The sequence below is a fragment of the Tinamus guttatus genome, unplaced genomic scaffold, assembly GCF_059628265.1.
Source record: "Tinamus guttatus ecotype Peru unplaced genomic scaffold, ASM5962826v1 Tinamus_guttatus_pri_ptg000314l, whole genome shotgun sequence".
Lineage (NCBI taxonomy): Eukaryota > Metazoa > Chordata > Aves > Tinamiformes > Tinamidae > Tinamus > Tinamus guttatus.
The window spans coordinates 2402342-2419241 of record NW_028288848.1 but is presented as its reverse complement, the minus strand read 5'-3'; the positions used below and the strand labels follow the sequence as shown (position 1 = coordinate 2419241).

At 40.0% G+C, this 16900-nt stretch overlaps 1 protein-coding gene across 1 annotated transcript; it reads left to right on the top strand.

Moving 5' to 3' along the window:
• Window positions 1-3029: 3029 nt before the first annotated feature.
• ACSL5 (acyl-CoA synthetase long chain family member 5) lies at window positions 3030-14773 on the top strand. The gene is made up of 20 exons (XM_010223203.2): window positions 3030-3408; window positions 3966-4074; window positions 4623-4687; window positions 4764-4865; window positions 5238-5337; window positions 6455-6633; window positions 7250-7282; window positions 7510-7561; window positions 8117-8190; window positions 8637-8714; window positions 9677-9811; window positions 10219-10353; window positions 10428-10523; window positions 11036-11108; window positions 12009-12097; window positions 12178-12294; window positions 12616-12759; window positions 13309-13410; window positions 13768-13839; window positions 14246-14773. The coding sequence occupies exons 1-20, from the start codon at window positions 3253-3255 to the stop codon at window positions 14384-14386; spliced, it is 2052 nt and encodes a 683-aa protein (XP_010221505.2). The 5' UTR covers window positions 3030-3252; the 3' UTR covers window positions 14387-14773.
• Window positions 14774-16900: the final 2127 nt, after the last annotated feature.

Genomic DNA, 16900 nt, shown 5'->3' with positions numbered 1-16900 from the left:
TTGTAATGCAAACAAGATTCAAGTATTTGTGTGTTTGTGCCCTCTTTTTTTTTTTTTTTTTTAATACAATGCTAACATTTTTGTAGTCTTAAAGCTTATTATGTCTTGACTTCTGAACATAGTCAATATTGTAAACAGGCTAATGAAGAAATAGTGCCATAAGGTTTCCCAAGTTGTGGATATAAACAAAAAGAAAGAAGATATTTCTTTAAATTACAAAAACTTCTGGTTTTTGCTTAAAACTGAAATTCATCCCTGATAAGTTACCAGCTTTCTCTTCTGCATGCAAGAGACTTGTGGAATCAACTCAGAAACTGAGGGCAGAAGCTTTGCCACATTCCTGCATTAGGCCTCTGCAAGCTTCTCACTTGCTCCTGATCAGGTGTTCTCCCAGGACCTCAGTAGGTTCTCTGCTCCAAGCGCCTTTATCGTTAGGGCTTGATCTTCGGTCTTCCTAGATGCCTTGGCACAAATAGCCTTGCAATGTTGTTCAATGAGGAGTCGAGCTTTCTACAGACTTGTCTGTGGCAAAATGGAGCATTTGGACTTGGTGGGTTCCCTGGTCATTTTCACAGCAATGTCAGACAAATATCTTCCATTTATTTATTTTCAGTAAAATAAATGTAACAGATAAAAAATGTAACAGATACTAGTTATTTGAAAACTCCACTTACCTGTCTGACTGAGCAGTTTTAATTCAGTTAAAGGACTCTCTTCTATGTTAGTTCTGATGGGTTACTTCTAGCACAATGCTATAGGCAACTAGCTCTTCCTGCCTACATAGAAAAAGCTATTTTAAAACTGCTTTTTAAATTAACATGTGAGAGCATATTTCAAACATTGGAATTAGCACAGCAAAGCAGGCATGTGATCTCTTTAGTGGCCTGTATACATCTCTATTACTGCTTGTTGAAAGGACCTAAGATATCCAGGGAGGACTCCCCTTAAGTATGCTGAGTACAAATTCCTTTCAGCCCATCTGGAAATGGGAAAAGACAGGAAAATAGCACAGGCCGATTGCTATTAATCAAAATTCCAAGAGTAGGACATGAGTATTCTGGCACCCCTGTAGAAAGATGGTGGAATAGATGTGCCCCAGGCTAGTTTTGCCGATTGGCAACAAGCCATGCTTACAGTGTACAATAGTTCAAATATGGTTTGCTGTATCACTTGGATCTAGTTGGTCCTTGAGTTAAAAGGATAATGTTTTATATACAGCTCCTCCTCATGTTGGAGAGTGGAGATGCAGATGCTATAAAAGGTGTCTTGTCCATGATAACAAAGGACTAAGCAGTTGAACAGATCTAACTTTGGCAGGAGGAGCTCAGTGTCTAGTTCAGTAAATCACATCATAAAACAGGTACTGTTTAATCGCCTCTATATAGCTGCTTACAGACTACTCCAGTAATAGGTTACAAGGCCAAATGTATAAATTATGTAAGGCAAGTGATTGCCAAATTCACCTTAAACCTTAGTCTTTCAAACATTCGTACTAGAACAGACTGCTAGGAGGCTCTGCTCAGAGTATAAACTTGATCAACAGATCAGGGTTCAGGAGATTTTTCTCCAAGCCAAGTTGGTAAAGGATGAGGAAGAATGTGGAAATAAGTTATAGAAATAATAGGCTCACACTTTTAGGTGTGATATACGCAGTGACTGAAGTTCAGCCAATGCAGAGTTACAATGCAGCCGTTCCTATGTTTCTTGCTGTAGCACTATTTTTGGGGAGAACTGTCAAAGTATGAGACCAGAAGGACACACTGACTGGGACTTAAGAGTGGGAAAGGGGTCTAGGGAGTTCCTACTGATCAGATGAACAGATGGCATGTCTTTGGCATGCTGGAGGTGATGAGCTTCCTTTCTTATCCAGCTGCTCAGCAGGCAAAGCATGCCTTGATCTGCTGTACAGGAGACTGCTTGGCATGGCCGCTGTGAATTGAGAACCAAAATTTTAAGCCTGATATGGGTGAGGTAACTCTGGTCAGTCTGGGCTCAGAGACCCACATTCTGACTTAGGCACCTGGCCGAATTTGCTCACTGTTTGGAAAACACCTTTTAGTTTCTTGGTGCTGTAGTTAAGGGATGACTGGGTTTTGTTGCTCCAGAATGCCTGGTATTTTTCACGTGAAGGGAATTAGGTGCTGGCTGAAGTATTATCTGTTGTTTGGATTCCCTTGATCCTGCATATAGGAATTTGCAAGGTGAATAATCATGTCCTTTGAAAGTGTCATGTGTATTATGCCCTACATACCTATGTAGATACTCGGCAAAGATAAATTGGTGTGATATGTGAATTCATCTAGAACAAATGTGGTTATGCCTTGACCATAAACGTAAGAGTACATCTTGGAAGTTAAAATACCTCTTTGTAAGGGAACAAGAGATACAGACAAGCATAATTTCTGTTTATAAGATGTAGGATCTCTCTCATCCTGCATTCTCAGTTTTTGCTTCCCTGACCCTCAAGGAGGAGTATCTGAATGGTAGAAGCAGCAGAATAGCTTTGGTATTTCCCAGCTAGACTTCTGTTGCATGCATTGGCTTCTAGGTCACCATTCCCTAGTGCAAATTATCTTCTAGAGTTTTGACTTGTATCTCACACTGAACACGTAGTCAGTGCCTAACTGAAAGGCTTGTCCAGCACAGATCTTCCTCCCAATAAGGGCAGCTGATCATGTAGATACTATAATTCTGCAGACTTTTACCCATTTGTTACACCTATATATAGTCCAGGAATACCCTTCCTGTTGGACAGCTATAACCTTGAGGGCTTTTTTGCTTTTGCTGTTCATTTCACTGAACTGTAAACTGTACCGTTTAGCTAAACATAACTTGGGAAATAGTTTACTACTTTTTTTTTTTTTTTCCCCCCCCAAAGTAGACTTGACAACTAAAGCTATAAACCTGATATGGGTGATAGACTTTTGAATGGAAGGATTTTACATCTTCTGTTCCTGGCCTGACTTGGAGAGTGCAGTTTTTTTTTTTTTTTTTTTAATTGTGTGTGTGTGTGTGTGGGTACAGAATGGATTAAGGTTTACAGAGACAGGTAACTTGAGATCTCTTAGGGGGCATAAAGCATTGCATAATCTTGCTTCATTACTGTGCTGTGCCTAGGAGCAAACTCCTGAAATTATACTTAGTTTTTCTTAAGAAACTAAATAATGATGACTTGCAGGTCAAGTGCTTCTAACTGTCTGCTGAATCTCCTGTTTGTCTCAGATCCAACTCTGGCTGCTGTGACCCAGCACGATGATCTGGATACTTCAAGTCTTGTTCTCACCGCTCCCCACACCAGCGTTGTACAGCCTTGTTGTGTTTGGAGCTGTCATCCTCCTGTGGGTGATCAGCAGGCCCAAACCTGTTCTGCCTCCTGTTGACTTAAACAAGCAGTCAGTAGGAATTGAGGTAATGCTTATTCTGTTTGTAGGGATGGACCATTTTTGAGCAACTTGCTCTGGACACTGATCTATTCCTGACTCCAAGTATCAGTGGGAACTTTCCTGTCTGATATGTTCAACTTTCTTTCCCAGTTGTATGGCTTTTCTTTACAGGGAGAGAAAGGAAGTCTTTAAGATATTAACAGAATAAGATGCAGTGCCTCTTGTCAAACCCAGATGTGCTTTTTACCAGGTATTCTCAGCCACCACTCTTTTTAGTCCTTTATTTTAGTACTTTGAGTGGTCAACATTGAGGCTGATGCTGCACTAAGATGCTAGAGTTAATGAAAGTAGGCAAGTGATAACACTTAGTCAAGATCTCTAATCTGTAATTGAATACTAATCTAGTCCAGCTACAAAGCTCCTCTGTGTGACCTGACAGACTGAAATCGGGAAGGAACATGAGACTTCCGTAACAATCCAGTGCTATTAAAATGTTTTAAAGGAAATTGCTGGGAGAGTGGTTGACTAACAAGTAGTACTGCATTTGTTGTGTGCTAATACATAACTATGTTCTGTCTCTAGGGAGGAGCCAGAAGAGGTGCCATCTTGGCAGATAACAACTTGCTTTCTTATTACTATGAAGATGCTAAAACTCTGTATGAAATCTTCCGAAGAGGACTGCATGTTTCTAGTAAGTTTTGTAGCTGCTAGTGCTGACTTATCACACAAGTAAATCAAGTGGTTCCAAGGTTTTTCCATCTGCATCTTGTTTTTCAAGCTAGTAAAAGCTTTCCTTTACCTTGGTATGTTTGAATGACAAGTGACCCCATTTTTTCCACTAATTTGGAAATATTATCAGTTGGCAAACTGCTCCAGAGCAAGCATTAGAAGGTTAAGATGTGAGTTTTAAGGTGAATTACTGCCTGTTCACAACAGGTAGGAGCTGCTGTCTGTGTAACTTCATAGGCCCAGGCCCTATGCACGGAAATATGATAGCTTGAATTCAAATTCAGATGGGTTGTAAAATGAGAAAATATCACCAGGTCTTGAAATATTGCTCATAAGGATGAAGCCAACAATCTTGCTGTTTTGATTTGGGTAGACTTCTTAATTATGAACACATCACTGCCATATTCCATGACGTTAGCTAGGAATCTGACTGAAAATTGGTATCGTGTTTAAGTGCCATGCAACTTTGGTATTGAGCTTTACAGCTACTTTTCTGAACTGTTCCATTAGGAAATGGTGCCTGTTTGGGCTACAGAAAACCCAATCAACCTTATCAATGGCTAACATATAAACAGGTAAGTTTTGCTATTAATAGATGACTTCATTTAGGATGCTGCCTTGCAATACTAAAGAGAAAATACTTTCCTACAGGTTTTGGATAGAGCTGAATACCTGGGATCAGGGCTTCTGCAGAAAGGATGTAACCCATCATCAAACCAGTTTATTGGTATTTTTGCTCAGAATAGGCCTGAGGTAAGCAAGAAGGAAAATATTTGGGTATCTGGGAGGGAGAGGAGGGTCTAGTCACTTGGGATCTGTTCAATTTGCTTTTTAAATAGTGTGAGGCCACTTTAGGAACAATCACAAATGGCTTTTCCCCTCCTATTTCCCTTAGTAATAACTGAATATATCCTGCCAGTTACCATACAGCAATGATTGTCTTGAGTTCTGACTGCTATAGGAGTCCCAACGACCTGTTCCTTACAGAGACCCAGCCCCTGACATGTGCATCATCAGTTCAGTTAGCCCAGTTGTTGCAGGCTAGTTCAGTTGCACAAAGTCTCTAGGTAATCTTGTCCTGGGAGCTGCTAGTTTTTTCTTAGAATGACTGTTTTTTGTCTTCAGTGGATCATTTCGGAGTATGCCTGCTACACTTACTCACTGGTTGCTGTTCCACTCTACGACACTCTGGGGCCAGAGGCCATTGTATATATTGTTGACAAAGGTAAATGTTGACTTTAACAAGTTCTTCAGTGATGATTTCTGTAAGATGTTCTGTTCTGAGAAGGCTGAAATTCAAAGGTGTTTCATCTAACTTAAACTAGCTTTGCCCTTGCTGCTCTTCTAGTTTTACGGACCCTTCATAAAGCTGTAAAGCTGTTCTGCTGAGGACATTGTTCAGTTTCTGGAAGGAGGCAGTGAACTTCCTATACCTCTTGCTGTCTTTGAGTACAAGCTTAATAATGGCCTGTTAGGTTATGTGGACCATGCTGCAGGGGTTGGGGGCAGGGGGTGAAAGAAGGGTGGAGGGAAGGTGTATGTCTAAATCTATCTAGTCTGTGGTTCTACAAAACTAACAGTTTGCATGCCCTCATGGAGGAAGTTGGTAAGGGATCTTGAATGTGTCTTCAAAATTCCTCTTCTAGTCCAAGAGAAGATCAAGGAAAAAAAAAATCTACTACTATCCCAACTACCTAGGATCCTACCTATAAATAGCATTTGCCAAGCAGAATCACCTCCACAGTCATGGGGGTAAATCTTGCTAATAGTTTTTGCCTGGGACTGATGCTTTTTAGGGACTAATTAATCACACAGCTGTGATTAGATTAATGAAGAACCAGCATGTTCAGCCAAATGCAGATCCTCTGTTGTCTTGCTGGGGAATGGTTTTGTAATTCTGAGCAAGTCTCCTGAAAATGCAGGAAAACTGAAGTATCAACTCCTAAATTCTAGCTACCAACTTCAAGCAGATCTATATTTCCTTAAATTTTATGAAGATGGTTATAACTAAATTATTAATGTGAACAATTCTGAACTTTTATAGCAATGCTGAAAGATGAAATATCTGACTGTGACTTAAATATTTTCTTATTTAGTTCTTCAACACAAAGACCTGCCTTCACGGGGGGGAGAAAAAAAAAAAAAGGGCTCTAGCTATAAGCTCAGCTGACCTGGTAGGAATCTTTTTAGCACCATCAAGCCAGCCACTGAATCCATACAAACAAATGCATAGGCTGAAGCTCACCCTATAAGAAGCAAATGCTATGTTTTAAATGTATATGCTACCTTTAGCGTCCTGTGTCCCCTGAACAGACTTCTGAAATGTAATTTCTTTTCTGTAGCTGGCATAACCACAGTCATATGCGACACTCCTGAGAAGGCACAGGTCTTGCTTAAAAACTGTGAGCAAGGATTGACCACGTGTTTGAAGACTATCATTCTCATGAATCTGTTTGATAAAGAGCTCAAGGACAGAGGAGCACAAATAGGAGTTGAAATCCTAGCGCTGCAGGAAGTTGAGGTAGGTGACTGATGGCTTCTGCTTGATATTGCTTTGCCAGATAGACATGTGAAGCTTTTCTGACCACAATGGCACTTTTCACATTATCCAGCAATCATACTGAATCTGAGATCTTGAGGAACAGTCTTTTTGAAACTTTATATATTTAGCTGAGTGGACTTGCAGGGATCTGGCAATTGACCGCTGTTGTGTTTGTGCATTGTGGGCACTCAGTGTGCAGCAACCTGAAGAATTCCATAGGTTTAGTTGTAACAGGATAAAAATAATTTAATTAAAACTTCAAATGCAAATAACTGGCTGCTTTGAAATCCTAATGCTAATTTTAATCTGCCAGATTGGACCATAAATAAGAGATTTGGCCTACATTAAATAAAATATCTCTAATTAAAATGTCTGAACTCCTTAAGTAGCCCTGATCACTTTCTGCACATCAAAATTCCTGCTTTTTACAACCCCAAGCAGAGTTCATTTTTCCAAGCTGTGTGTGCACTAAATGCACAAAGACTATCTCCTCTCTCTGAAGAAGGAACTAAGAACATAAAGTAAGAGTCAAAGTGAAAACAACTTCTGTTGCATTTTTGGTTACAATTATTAATCTGTGTTTTCTCTAATACAGGAGCTGGGAAGAAACAACATAAGAGAACCAATTGTAAGTATCCCTATGGAACAGTTCTAAATGTGCAAAAACTGATCTTTGAAAAGAACTTTGCCACATTGGTAGCAGAGGAGGTTGGCAGGACTGTTTTAATCTTGTCTTTCTCATCCCAGATGACTCCTGGTTGGCATGCCAGATTCATAACCCTTTCTAAAATGTGTGTTCTGAGAGACACTGTAACAATCTATAGATTCTGACTTCATGTTGCTTCTCTCTTGTAGCCTCCTAAGCCTGAAGATCTTTGCATTGTGTGTTTCACCAGTGGAACCACAGGTAAGAAAATGCATGTTGAGGCTTACCCATTAAAATAAGCTCCCTGAGCTGGAAGAACTTGCTTTCCAGCAGAGAAAAGGAAACACTTAACAACATAAAATGTAACAAAGTAAATTGGAACCTTCTATTGTGTAGAGTTATCACTGTGCTTCTGTTTGGGATGCTGTCACTGCAGAACTAGTGCACTAAAGAAAAAGCTTCTTCGAGAGAAGAATTGATAAATTCTAGTCCATGCTTGCTCTGTCTTACCTTCTGAAAAATAGAGGGAAGTCATTTCATTAAATACCTTGGCTGTTTATCTATGTGCTGATCTTCTCTACATAAAGGTCTTGTTCCATCATTCTCTATGCTATTCCTAATCACTCTGCAATTTCTAGACAGTCTATTTAGATAATATCTATAGCTGAAAGTGAACAAGATGTGGGGTATTTCTGAACTCTTGGGACAACACATACTAAGATCGTTCTCGTCAAACTGACTGAACCAAGCAAAACATGAGAATGTAGTAGTATATGCACTCATAGCCACAGCTGACTTTCCTCAATCTGTCCAAAGGTAACCCTAAAGGAGCAATGCTGACACATGAAAATATTGTTGCAAATGCTTCTGCCTTCCTTAAATGCACAGAGGTAAGCCACTGCTGAAGGTGATCTCCGGGTTGTCATTCAGAGCAACTAAAATGGCTTTAATACAGGCATTTTCTGCAAACCGTTCACTTCCAGGAAACTCATGCTTTCTTAAGTGTACATATTTCCATGAGAAAAGATAACTGCAAGTAACTTATTTTGACTTTAAAAATTATTCTAGAATGAGTCAGAACTTATGCCAAGCATGCTAAACTACCCTATTTCAAATCTTTCCAAAATGTGAAACTACTGCTGACCTAGTATTTTGTCTCATCTTTCACTAACTCAGTTTCAAGTTTTGAAAAAAGATAGAAGGGACTGAGTTGTTTCAGTCATTTAAAAACAGCTGTTTCAAAGTACTCCTATCCAAGATTCATTCACTTTCTACTTAAGAATAACTTGAGAAGATATATGGACTGCTGACAAATATCTGTTTCTTTCCCATGTAGAATACATTTGAGTGTACAAGTTCGGATATTTCTGTGTCCTATCTTCCTTTGGCTCACATGTTTGAGAGAATTGTGCAGGTAAGTAGACTGTGCACATGCTACTACGTTTCTGTAGAAGATTTTTATATGTACAGACTAGCTGATAATAACACTCGTGATAATTCATACCTAGCAACCAGTACTACCTACATAAAATAAAACGTCTAAGCTGACCAATTAATATCTAGTTACTGTGACAAGAAACAGCTGCTGAGTTGCTATGATGTTCAGTCCAGCCTCCTTGATGCCCTAAGAAGTCTGCAAGCATCCAGTGCTTAATCTAAAGTACAGAGAAAGCTAGCACGTGAAGTGGCAGCAGTTTAAGAGCCACAGATTTAAGCTTTCAGAGGATGTGAATGTTTATATGTTCTGCACTGTGTACTCTGCTGGGCTCTGTCATGCTGCCAGTTTATTTCCTAAGCTCCACTTCTACTCTTCCAATTAATGCACTTCTTCCAGCATGTTCCAAGAGTGCTGAAGATGCACTTGCTAAAATGCAGAGCAGAACTGGAAAAAAAAAAAAAAATCTCAGCTCTCAGAGCTCCTTTCTACAGGAAGTGTTAGCAACTTTGTGGTTGGATCAACTCTTCTACATGTAATGGTCCTTAACCCCAATTCCTGATCTGGTAGTTAAAACAGATTGTGTCATGTCTTATCCTTTGTCAAGCTGTTCAGTTCTTCTGTTATCTTGTAGTTGCTGACATTTCCAGATGTTTGAGATATCAAAATAGAACAACCCTTGCACAAATGCGTTAAATCAAACTCTTCAAATATAACATGATTTTTTTTCTTGTGGCACTCATGGACTCTCAATCAAGGTTTCACGTCAGTGCTTAGTCAATGTGTTTGAACACTCGTAGGTCAAAATATAGTCAAAACCTCAAACAGCAAGACCTTTCCTACTAATGGGCACTGGAAATCATGCTGCCTTCCATAGGCAAATCATTAGTGCTAATGTGAAGGTAGGAATTGTTCTTGACTAAGGTCTGTTTAATTTTTAGACGGTAATCTACTGCTGTGGAGGGAAAGTAGGCTTCTTCCAAGGAGACATCAAGTTTCTAACAGATGACATGAAAACCTTGAAGCCAACACTATTTCCAGTTGTACCAAGACTGCTTAATAGAATATATGACAAGGTAGGTGAGAAATTTTTAGCTAAATTATCTTCAAATTCATGCATTTAAGCAAGAATGTAACTTCAAACTGCAATTGAATGCATAACAACCCTTCTAGATTAATCACTCCTTAGCAGAAGGAAATCTTTAAAATCCTTTCTCAGTAATTGACCTCTAGTACAAGAACAGCGTATCCAGCCATGACTGAATGAGATCTGTTGCTGTTCAGAGACAAAAATTTGTTTACTTTCAGAATAAAAATTAAGTAAATGCAAAGCTAGAGATCACAAATTAATATTTCCCCTTTGTTCATGTCCTAGAACATGACAGTAGTGAAGATCAATTATAATTTATCAAAGTAAGAGATGGTGCCTTCAAAAACTCAAGGTACAGATTTGAGTTAAACCCACGATTCAATTTTCCGGCAGGTACAAAGTGGTGCAAAGAGCCCAATGAAGAAATTGCTGTTAAATTTTGCTGTGGCTATGAAGATGGCTGAAGTGAAGCAGGGCATAATTCGAAATAACAGCATTTGGGATCAGCTAATCTTCAAAAAAGTTCAGGTATGTCCTCCCATGTGTAAGCAACCCAGCCAATGTCATCCTGGAGGATCTGATGGCTTTTAATCCTCTTGCAGGAAACAATGGGTGGACAAGTACGTATGATGGTAACAGCTGCAGCTCCCATATCTCCTACTGTCCTGTCATTTCTCAGAGCAGCATTGGGTTGCCAGGTGAGCTGACTTTTCTTTTTTTTTTCTTCTTCTCTAAACTACAGCTTAATAGTCACTTATTTGGATATAATTAATGATACAACTTGTAATCTAGCCCGGCTTGTTGCTGGAGAGGTTGCAGTCAGGGTCTCCAGTGTTTTCAGACTACTTAGTCCAAGTTAATTGTATCAGGAACAAACCCTGCATGGCTAACTGGCTTCAGACTAAACCACTGAAAATATCCTGGAGGCCCTAGGCAAGGGAATTGAGCAGCAGAAAAGAGAACATGTAATTACAGCAGCAAGTCAGGTAGTTGCTCTGACCTTTGCAGCTTACCCTGACAGTCAGCAGGTCCCACCACAGAACAGAATTTGGAGAACAAGGTAAACTTTAAGGATATCTGATCACACTAAAAAGAAGCCTGTGATGGTCTTAATTTCATTCCTAAAAAAACTTGTGCTTGGGCATAGTTGAGTGAGTGCTTGTGTACCAAGGACTCGGTGTTCGCAGGATACTCATACTTTCTCATACAGATCTTTGAAGCTTATGGTCAGACTGAATGCTCAGCTGGATGCACTGTCTCAACGCCTGGAGACTGGACAGCAGGTATTGCAATTTGAGACTCACTCTCCCACAACTGCCAATGGAAAGTGGCACTCATGCTTACGTGTTTTTTTTTTTTTTTAACGTCAATGAAAAATAAATCCTGGTATTTAACCTCCCTCAAAATGATCCTGAGTGTCAACAGTCACACCTGTATGTATAACAGGGCACCAAAATACTGGCTTCAAGTAGATGAAGAGCTCTGGTGTAAAGTGATCTCAGTCAGCCTAGAACTTGTCTACTACAGTTGCACAAGCAAGGTGCATCTGTAGGACTGTAGATGAGGAGATGACTTTTTTTCAAAGAGCTTTAAGGCTTTAGGCTCTTTAACTATCAAAACAGATATTACAGTTCATGAGTATAAAATAGAAATGAAAACCAGGGAATAATGATGGAGTTTTGTGAGGGCAAGTGTGGCACATGACCAGTATGCCCGGTTAGACCAATAAATGGTTCAAAACATCGAAGCTTAGCTTCCACTTAACACACAGAAAGTATCTGAAAATGGCATTACAATAGTGGTTCTTGTGTATTTGGTGCCTGGCCCCTCTAAACAGTACCAGTTCTTCCTAAAGCTGTGAATATGACCATGAAGTATCTCATATTGCTCAAGTCTTCCATATGCAGAGGACAGCAGGGTTCTCCCATCCCACTTCAAAACCAATTCTTTGTAACTTTATATAAAATCATAGAATCATAGAATGCTTAAGGTTGGAAGGGACCTTTAGAGGTCATCTAGTCCAACCCCCCTGCACACGCAGGGTCACCTAGAGCACGTGGCACAGGACTGTGTCCAAGCGGGTTTGAAGATCTCCAGAGAAGGAGACTCCACAACCTCTCTGGGCAGCCTGTTCCAGTGCTCTGCCACCAAACTTAATTATCTTGTTTTCTTTTTTCCCTCAGGACATGTGGGAACCCCTCTAGCTTGTAATATCGTAAAGCTGGATGATGTAGAGGAAATGAACTATTTCTCTTCTAATAATGAAGGCGAGGTAGGTACCATTTCTTTCGTGTACCAGGAAATACTAAAACATAAGACTGGGTAACTAATAGTGTTCTGTGCTTGCTGCAGGTTTGCATTAAAGGAACAAATGTGTTCAAGGGTTATCTGAAAGACCCTGAGAAAACAGCCGAAGCAATTGACAAAGATGGCTGGCTCCACACCGGAGACATAGGGAAATGGATGCCAGTGAGTACGAATTTAATACATATCATCTCTTGTATTTGAATCGTGGACTAGTGTACAGTAGTCTGAAAAGTGGATCCTAGGATTTTGTTAAATCAGCTACCATATAACCCCAGGCAAAGTTCCAAAGAGCAATCAGCTTGCAAGGTTTCAAATAACATCTGCTTGGCCAGTAGTTAAGAATGCCACTTCCACTAAGATCAGGCAGAATGAATGTGGTCTCTCATCCTGTGTCAGAGGAGAGTAAAGGAGCTGTCTAGTCATGCTTCCAGCAGAAGCAAGACAAGGACTTTAAACTAATGGCTATCCATCTTCTACTTCTAGAATGGAACACTGAAGATCATTGATAGGAAGAAGAATATATTTAAACTTGCACAAGGAGAATATATTGCTCCAGAGAAGATAGAAAACATCTATATCCAAAGTGCTCCTGTAGCCCAAGTCTTTGTGCATGGGGAGAGCCTGAGGGTAAGCAATGTTAAGTGCAAGCATGTAAGATTTCTCCCAAACTGAGTTCTGGATCAGGTAGAAGTAAATGCATAGAAGTGTCCTTGAATGAGATCTGTTCCCATGAAAGCCATGCTTATGGAAGCCTTCTTTCAGACCTCCTGGGCTGTCTTCAGCCTTTGCTCTGGATACCTCAGAACACGAGATCTCAACATGAATTTGAAAGTCATGTTAAGGCTAGTTACATACTTGTATGGGATCAGTATGTCAGGTTGGGTCTATGTGTTTTTGTAGATTTCAGTCCTTAGTCCTTAAGCCACACAAAAGCCAGCACAAGTAACAGACATAAACAGTAGTTTAACTTAATCTGAAACTTAAATCTTAACTTATGACATCAGTAATTGAAGTTAAGATAGTCCTTATAGCCACTTTCCAAACCATGGAAAAGGATAGGGAAGTAGACATGGACGTATGTAAATATTATTCTTTACCAATTTTTCCCGCACATTATCACAATAATTTTAGCTGCCTCATCCTTGTCTAAACATGACTACTTCCACTTGTTTTCAGTCCTCTCTAGTAGGCATTGTGGTTCCTGATCCTGAGACGCTTCCAGATTTTGCATCAAAACTTGGAATAAAAGGTTCCTATGAAGATATCTGCAAAAATCCAGTGAGTGGTCTTACCTTTTAAGTGGGCTGCAGGAGTATCTTAATTCTGAAGCCCAGTCTTGTAATGCTTCAACCTCATTTATTTATTTATTAAATCAAACTGATGTAAAGCTGAGTGAGTAATGCAAGCAGCCTTAAAGTAGGAGCTGGGGAAGTATAGGTGTCCCTTGAGGCTTCAAGGGCTACTACTGATTCTTTTCCTCTGAAAAGAACTCAGTGGGGACCTAGCAGTGGCTTCAATGTGAGAACTGTTGAATGTTGAAATACGCACATCATTTTGCCATCCTGAGTTTTCACTGATTGGGCATCAGGTAGGATCTTCAGCCGCTGCTCCCGTTGAACTATGCATCTCTTCTAGGCACTGAAGAAAGCCATTTTAGAAGATCTAGTCAAACTGGGGAGACAAGGCGGCCTTAAATCCTTTGAACAAGTGAGTACTTCCAAACCTGGCTCACTAGTGCTTGCACTGCTACTATGGCTGGGGAGTCTCCATTACTATCGTTATTGATGTCATACTATTAGTGCCAGGCTTGGACCTAAGAAAGTTGCCCAGTGGCAGCAGGCAGTGGAGCACTGACCAAACCACGGCCGTAGGGCAACAGTAACAATTGCTGTAGGATTGACTGTAGATTCCCCATGAGCCCTAGGAGCTGTCTGGTAGTTCCAGCCTATCCTTAGGATATCCTTACTGGATTAGGTAATTAAGGGAACTCCTTATTTACTGGAGTAATGAGAATGAGTAAGTCCTTGCATTGAGCTCAGGGGACCTGGGAAGAACCATTTTGTTTGTGCTGTAAGCAGTTATGTCACATTCTTGTTATTTCCCTTCCACGTAGGTTAAAGATCTGTACATCCACACAGAGATGTTCTCTGTAGAAAATGGACTCTTGACACCAACTCTGAAGGCAAAGCGGGGAGAGGTTGTTAAATTCTTCAAGAACCAAATTGATGCTCTCTACTCAAGTATTCAGGAATAAGTGTCTTATTAAATTTCATGGAGTGTCCAAACAAATCTGTGCCATTACATCACTTATGGTGAACACAAGCCTGAATGAAGGGGAGCAAGGACAACTTAAATGTATTGCTTCTGGTATTAACTTGGGAAAAATGACCTTTAGAGAAGATGGTTATGGTGTAACTGACTACTGGCCACGTCCACATCTTGCAGGACTAAGAATCGGATGTCTAGGCAAATCCTTAACTTCAGTGTTTCTTGGACTGCGACTGAAGCAAGCGCAAATGCCGAAGAGCCTCAGCCTTTACAAGGCAGCTGTATGCACTTCTTCCTGTTGTCAAAAGCAAAACTTATTTTCCTATTCCAACCAAAAACTCCAATCTGACCAAAAGACTGATCTGCAATCACATACTAACCTCTTCCATGCAGTTATATGTTTGCATAAGGGGGAGGGAAGATAACACTAAGACTCCAGTTCCCACTGAGGATGGCATAGCCTTCTCAATGTGCCTGTCTCAATTCAGGCTGTTACAGTGTGAACAGGGAGTTAATGTCTACTCAGCAAACAAAGAAGTGAACTTTCTGCTCCTAGCCCTGGACTATACAGCATAGGTTTAACTGAAGTGTGAGTAGTCTGACATCAGCAGGTTTATAAAATGCAAGTGTTGCAAGCAAACATTATACTTGATGTGTGATATGCATTGGATCAGTTTTTCTGTGCATGATGTTCTCAAATGCAGTGGCAGCCATAAATTCATAACAGCATATGGGCTTTGAGTCAGATCACTGGAAAACTTCAGTTGTGATTCCTAAGAACTGAGGATGCAATAAATTTTAACTGCAAAATTGAACAAAAACCTGCATGAGTGACTGTTTCTCTACTCCAAGCAGAATTTTATCACCTGTAGACTTCCTGCAGCCTGCTTAATAGATAGCCTTCTATAGAGGCTCTGAATTAGCTGCATTTAACTTGTTTCCTGCACTGTCATTGCTTGGCTGCAGCTCAAACCGTATGGCAGTAAAATGGGGTAACATCTTGTCTGGCAACTGTAGTCAGCTTTCATGTTCTTGTAGCAGGGCAGTTTGTACCACAGCCTGCAGCATAGATTGCACTAGTCCAGCTCAGCCTGCCACATAAACTAAGGTACGAGGCTTAATAAAGTTCAGTTTGAGAACTCCTTATGTGTGCTGAGTGCTCTCTGTGTCTTTTGAAAAGCTCAGTCAGCATGTATGCTTGAAGGATGTTTAACTGCAAGGCAAAATACTGTTGAGTACCTTAGCATTCTTATTTGGCACTGCCTAACTAATCAAATTAATGGCAAATTAGGTTTATACCTTAAAGGTTATAGATTGCCTAAATCTCTACACAGAGAATCTAAATCTCTCTCTATAGAAATGCCTAAATCTCAGATCATGATTTGCTCTTCATTGTAGATTAAACCTCTTTTTATGGCTGGTAAGTAAGTAAGTGCTGTAAATTTTTCAGATCTGTGGGATCTGCTCGTAGGTGCTACAAAGATGCAGTTGAAGGGGTAATGGCTGAACAGGAAGCCAAAGGTGTGAAGTAGACTGAAACTTGCCTCTTAGGTGCTGTTTCTACCCTGTGAACTGCTACTGGAGTATAGCTCTAAAGGGAAAGCAGGAATGATCTAGGCAGGATGCAAAGAAGTAATAGGAAAATGATGTCTGGATACTCCTTGAGAACTGGAGAAAGCTACAGCAAGATTGAAAGACTGCTAAATGAAGTGAGATCTGAGATAAGGATGACTGTATGTAGTATGAAGTTCAGATCTCTGTAACTCTTTTCCTATGATAGAGGATGGGAGCTTAGATCAAATCTGTTTTTCTACTTTAGACTAATCCAACAGTTGTCCATTATGAGATGATCCATTTGGGCAGCAGTACAGATGTGCAAGCTAACTGATTAATTAGTGTCTATCAAGATTATTCATCTAAGACACATGCATTTAACATGAATGGTGATAACTTCCTTAACAAATTGGAAATAGCTCCCTTATGTACTATATCAAAAATTAGATTGCCTGAATTACTCCCCAAAGCGTAAGAACTGTGCCCGAGATAAAAATTTAGCTAATTTTCTTTCCATCTATATAGTATGACTTCTGCAATTTAATTTCTGGTTATTCTCTTATGCTCCCAATCCAGAGAGGATGTGCTTGGAAGGAAGTACTGAGTCTTAATTCATCTTTAATGAAATTATTTAAATCAGTGCTCTCAAAGAAGCTCTGGAAACAGTCTCTAATGCAGTAGTTAAGAAACTTAATTGCAAAAACTAAATAACCCACACATCTAGGCTTCCTGGCCTGAGGATTTTAACATTTTCTCCTGATGGATGCTTTGCAATGTGCGCCTCAACTCTACAGGGGATGTTTCAACTCTAGCAGGAGCTTACAACTTGCTTAATTCTTAACAGATTTGAATTAATATCAGAAACCTTTTGGATAAGGAAGGAGAGAAACCTTCTATCACCTATTTCTTCTTCTAATAGTGACCACCTCAGAGCTTCCAGACAAGA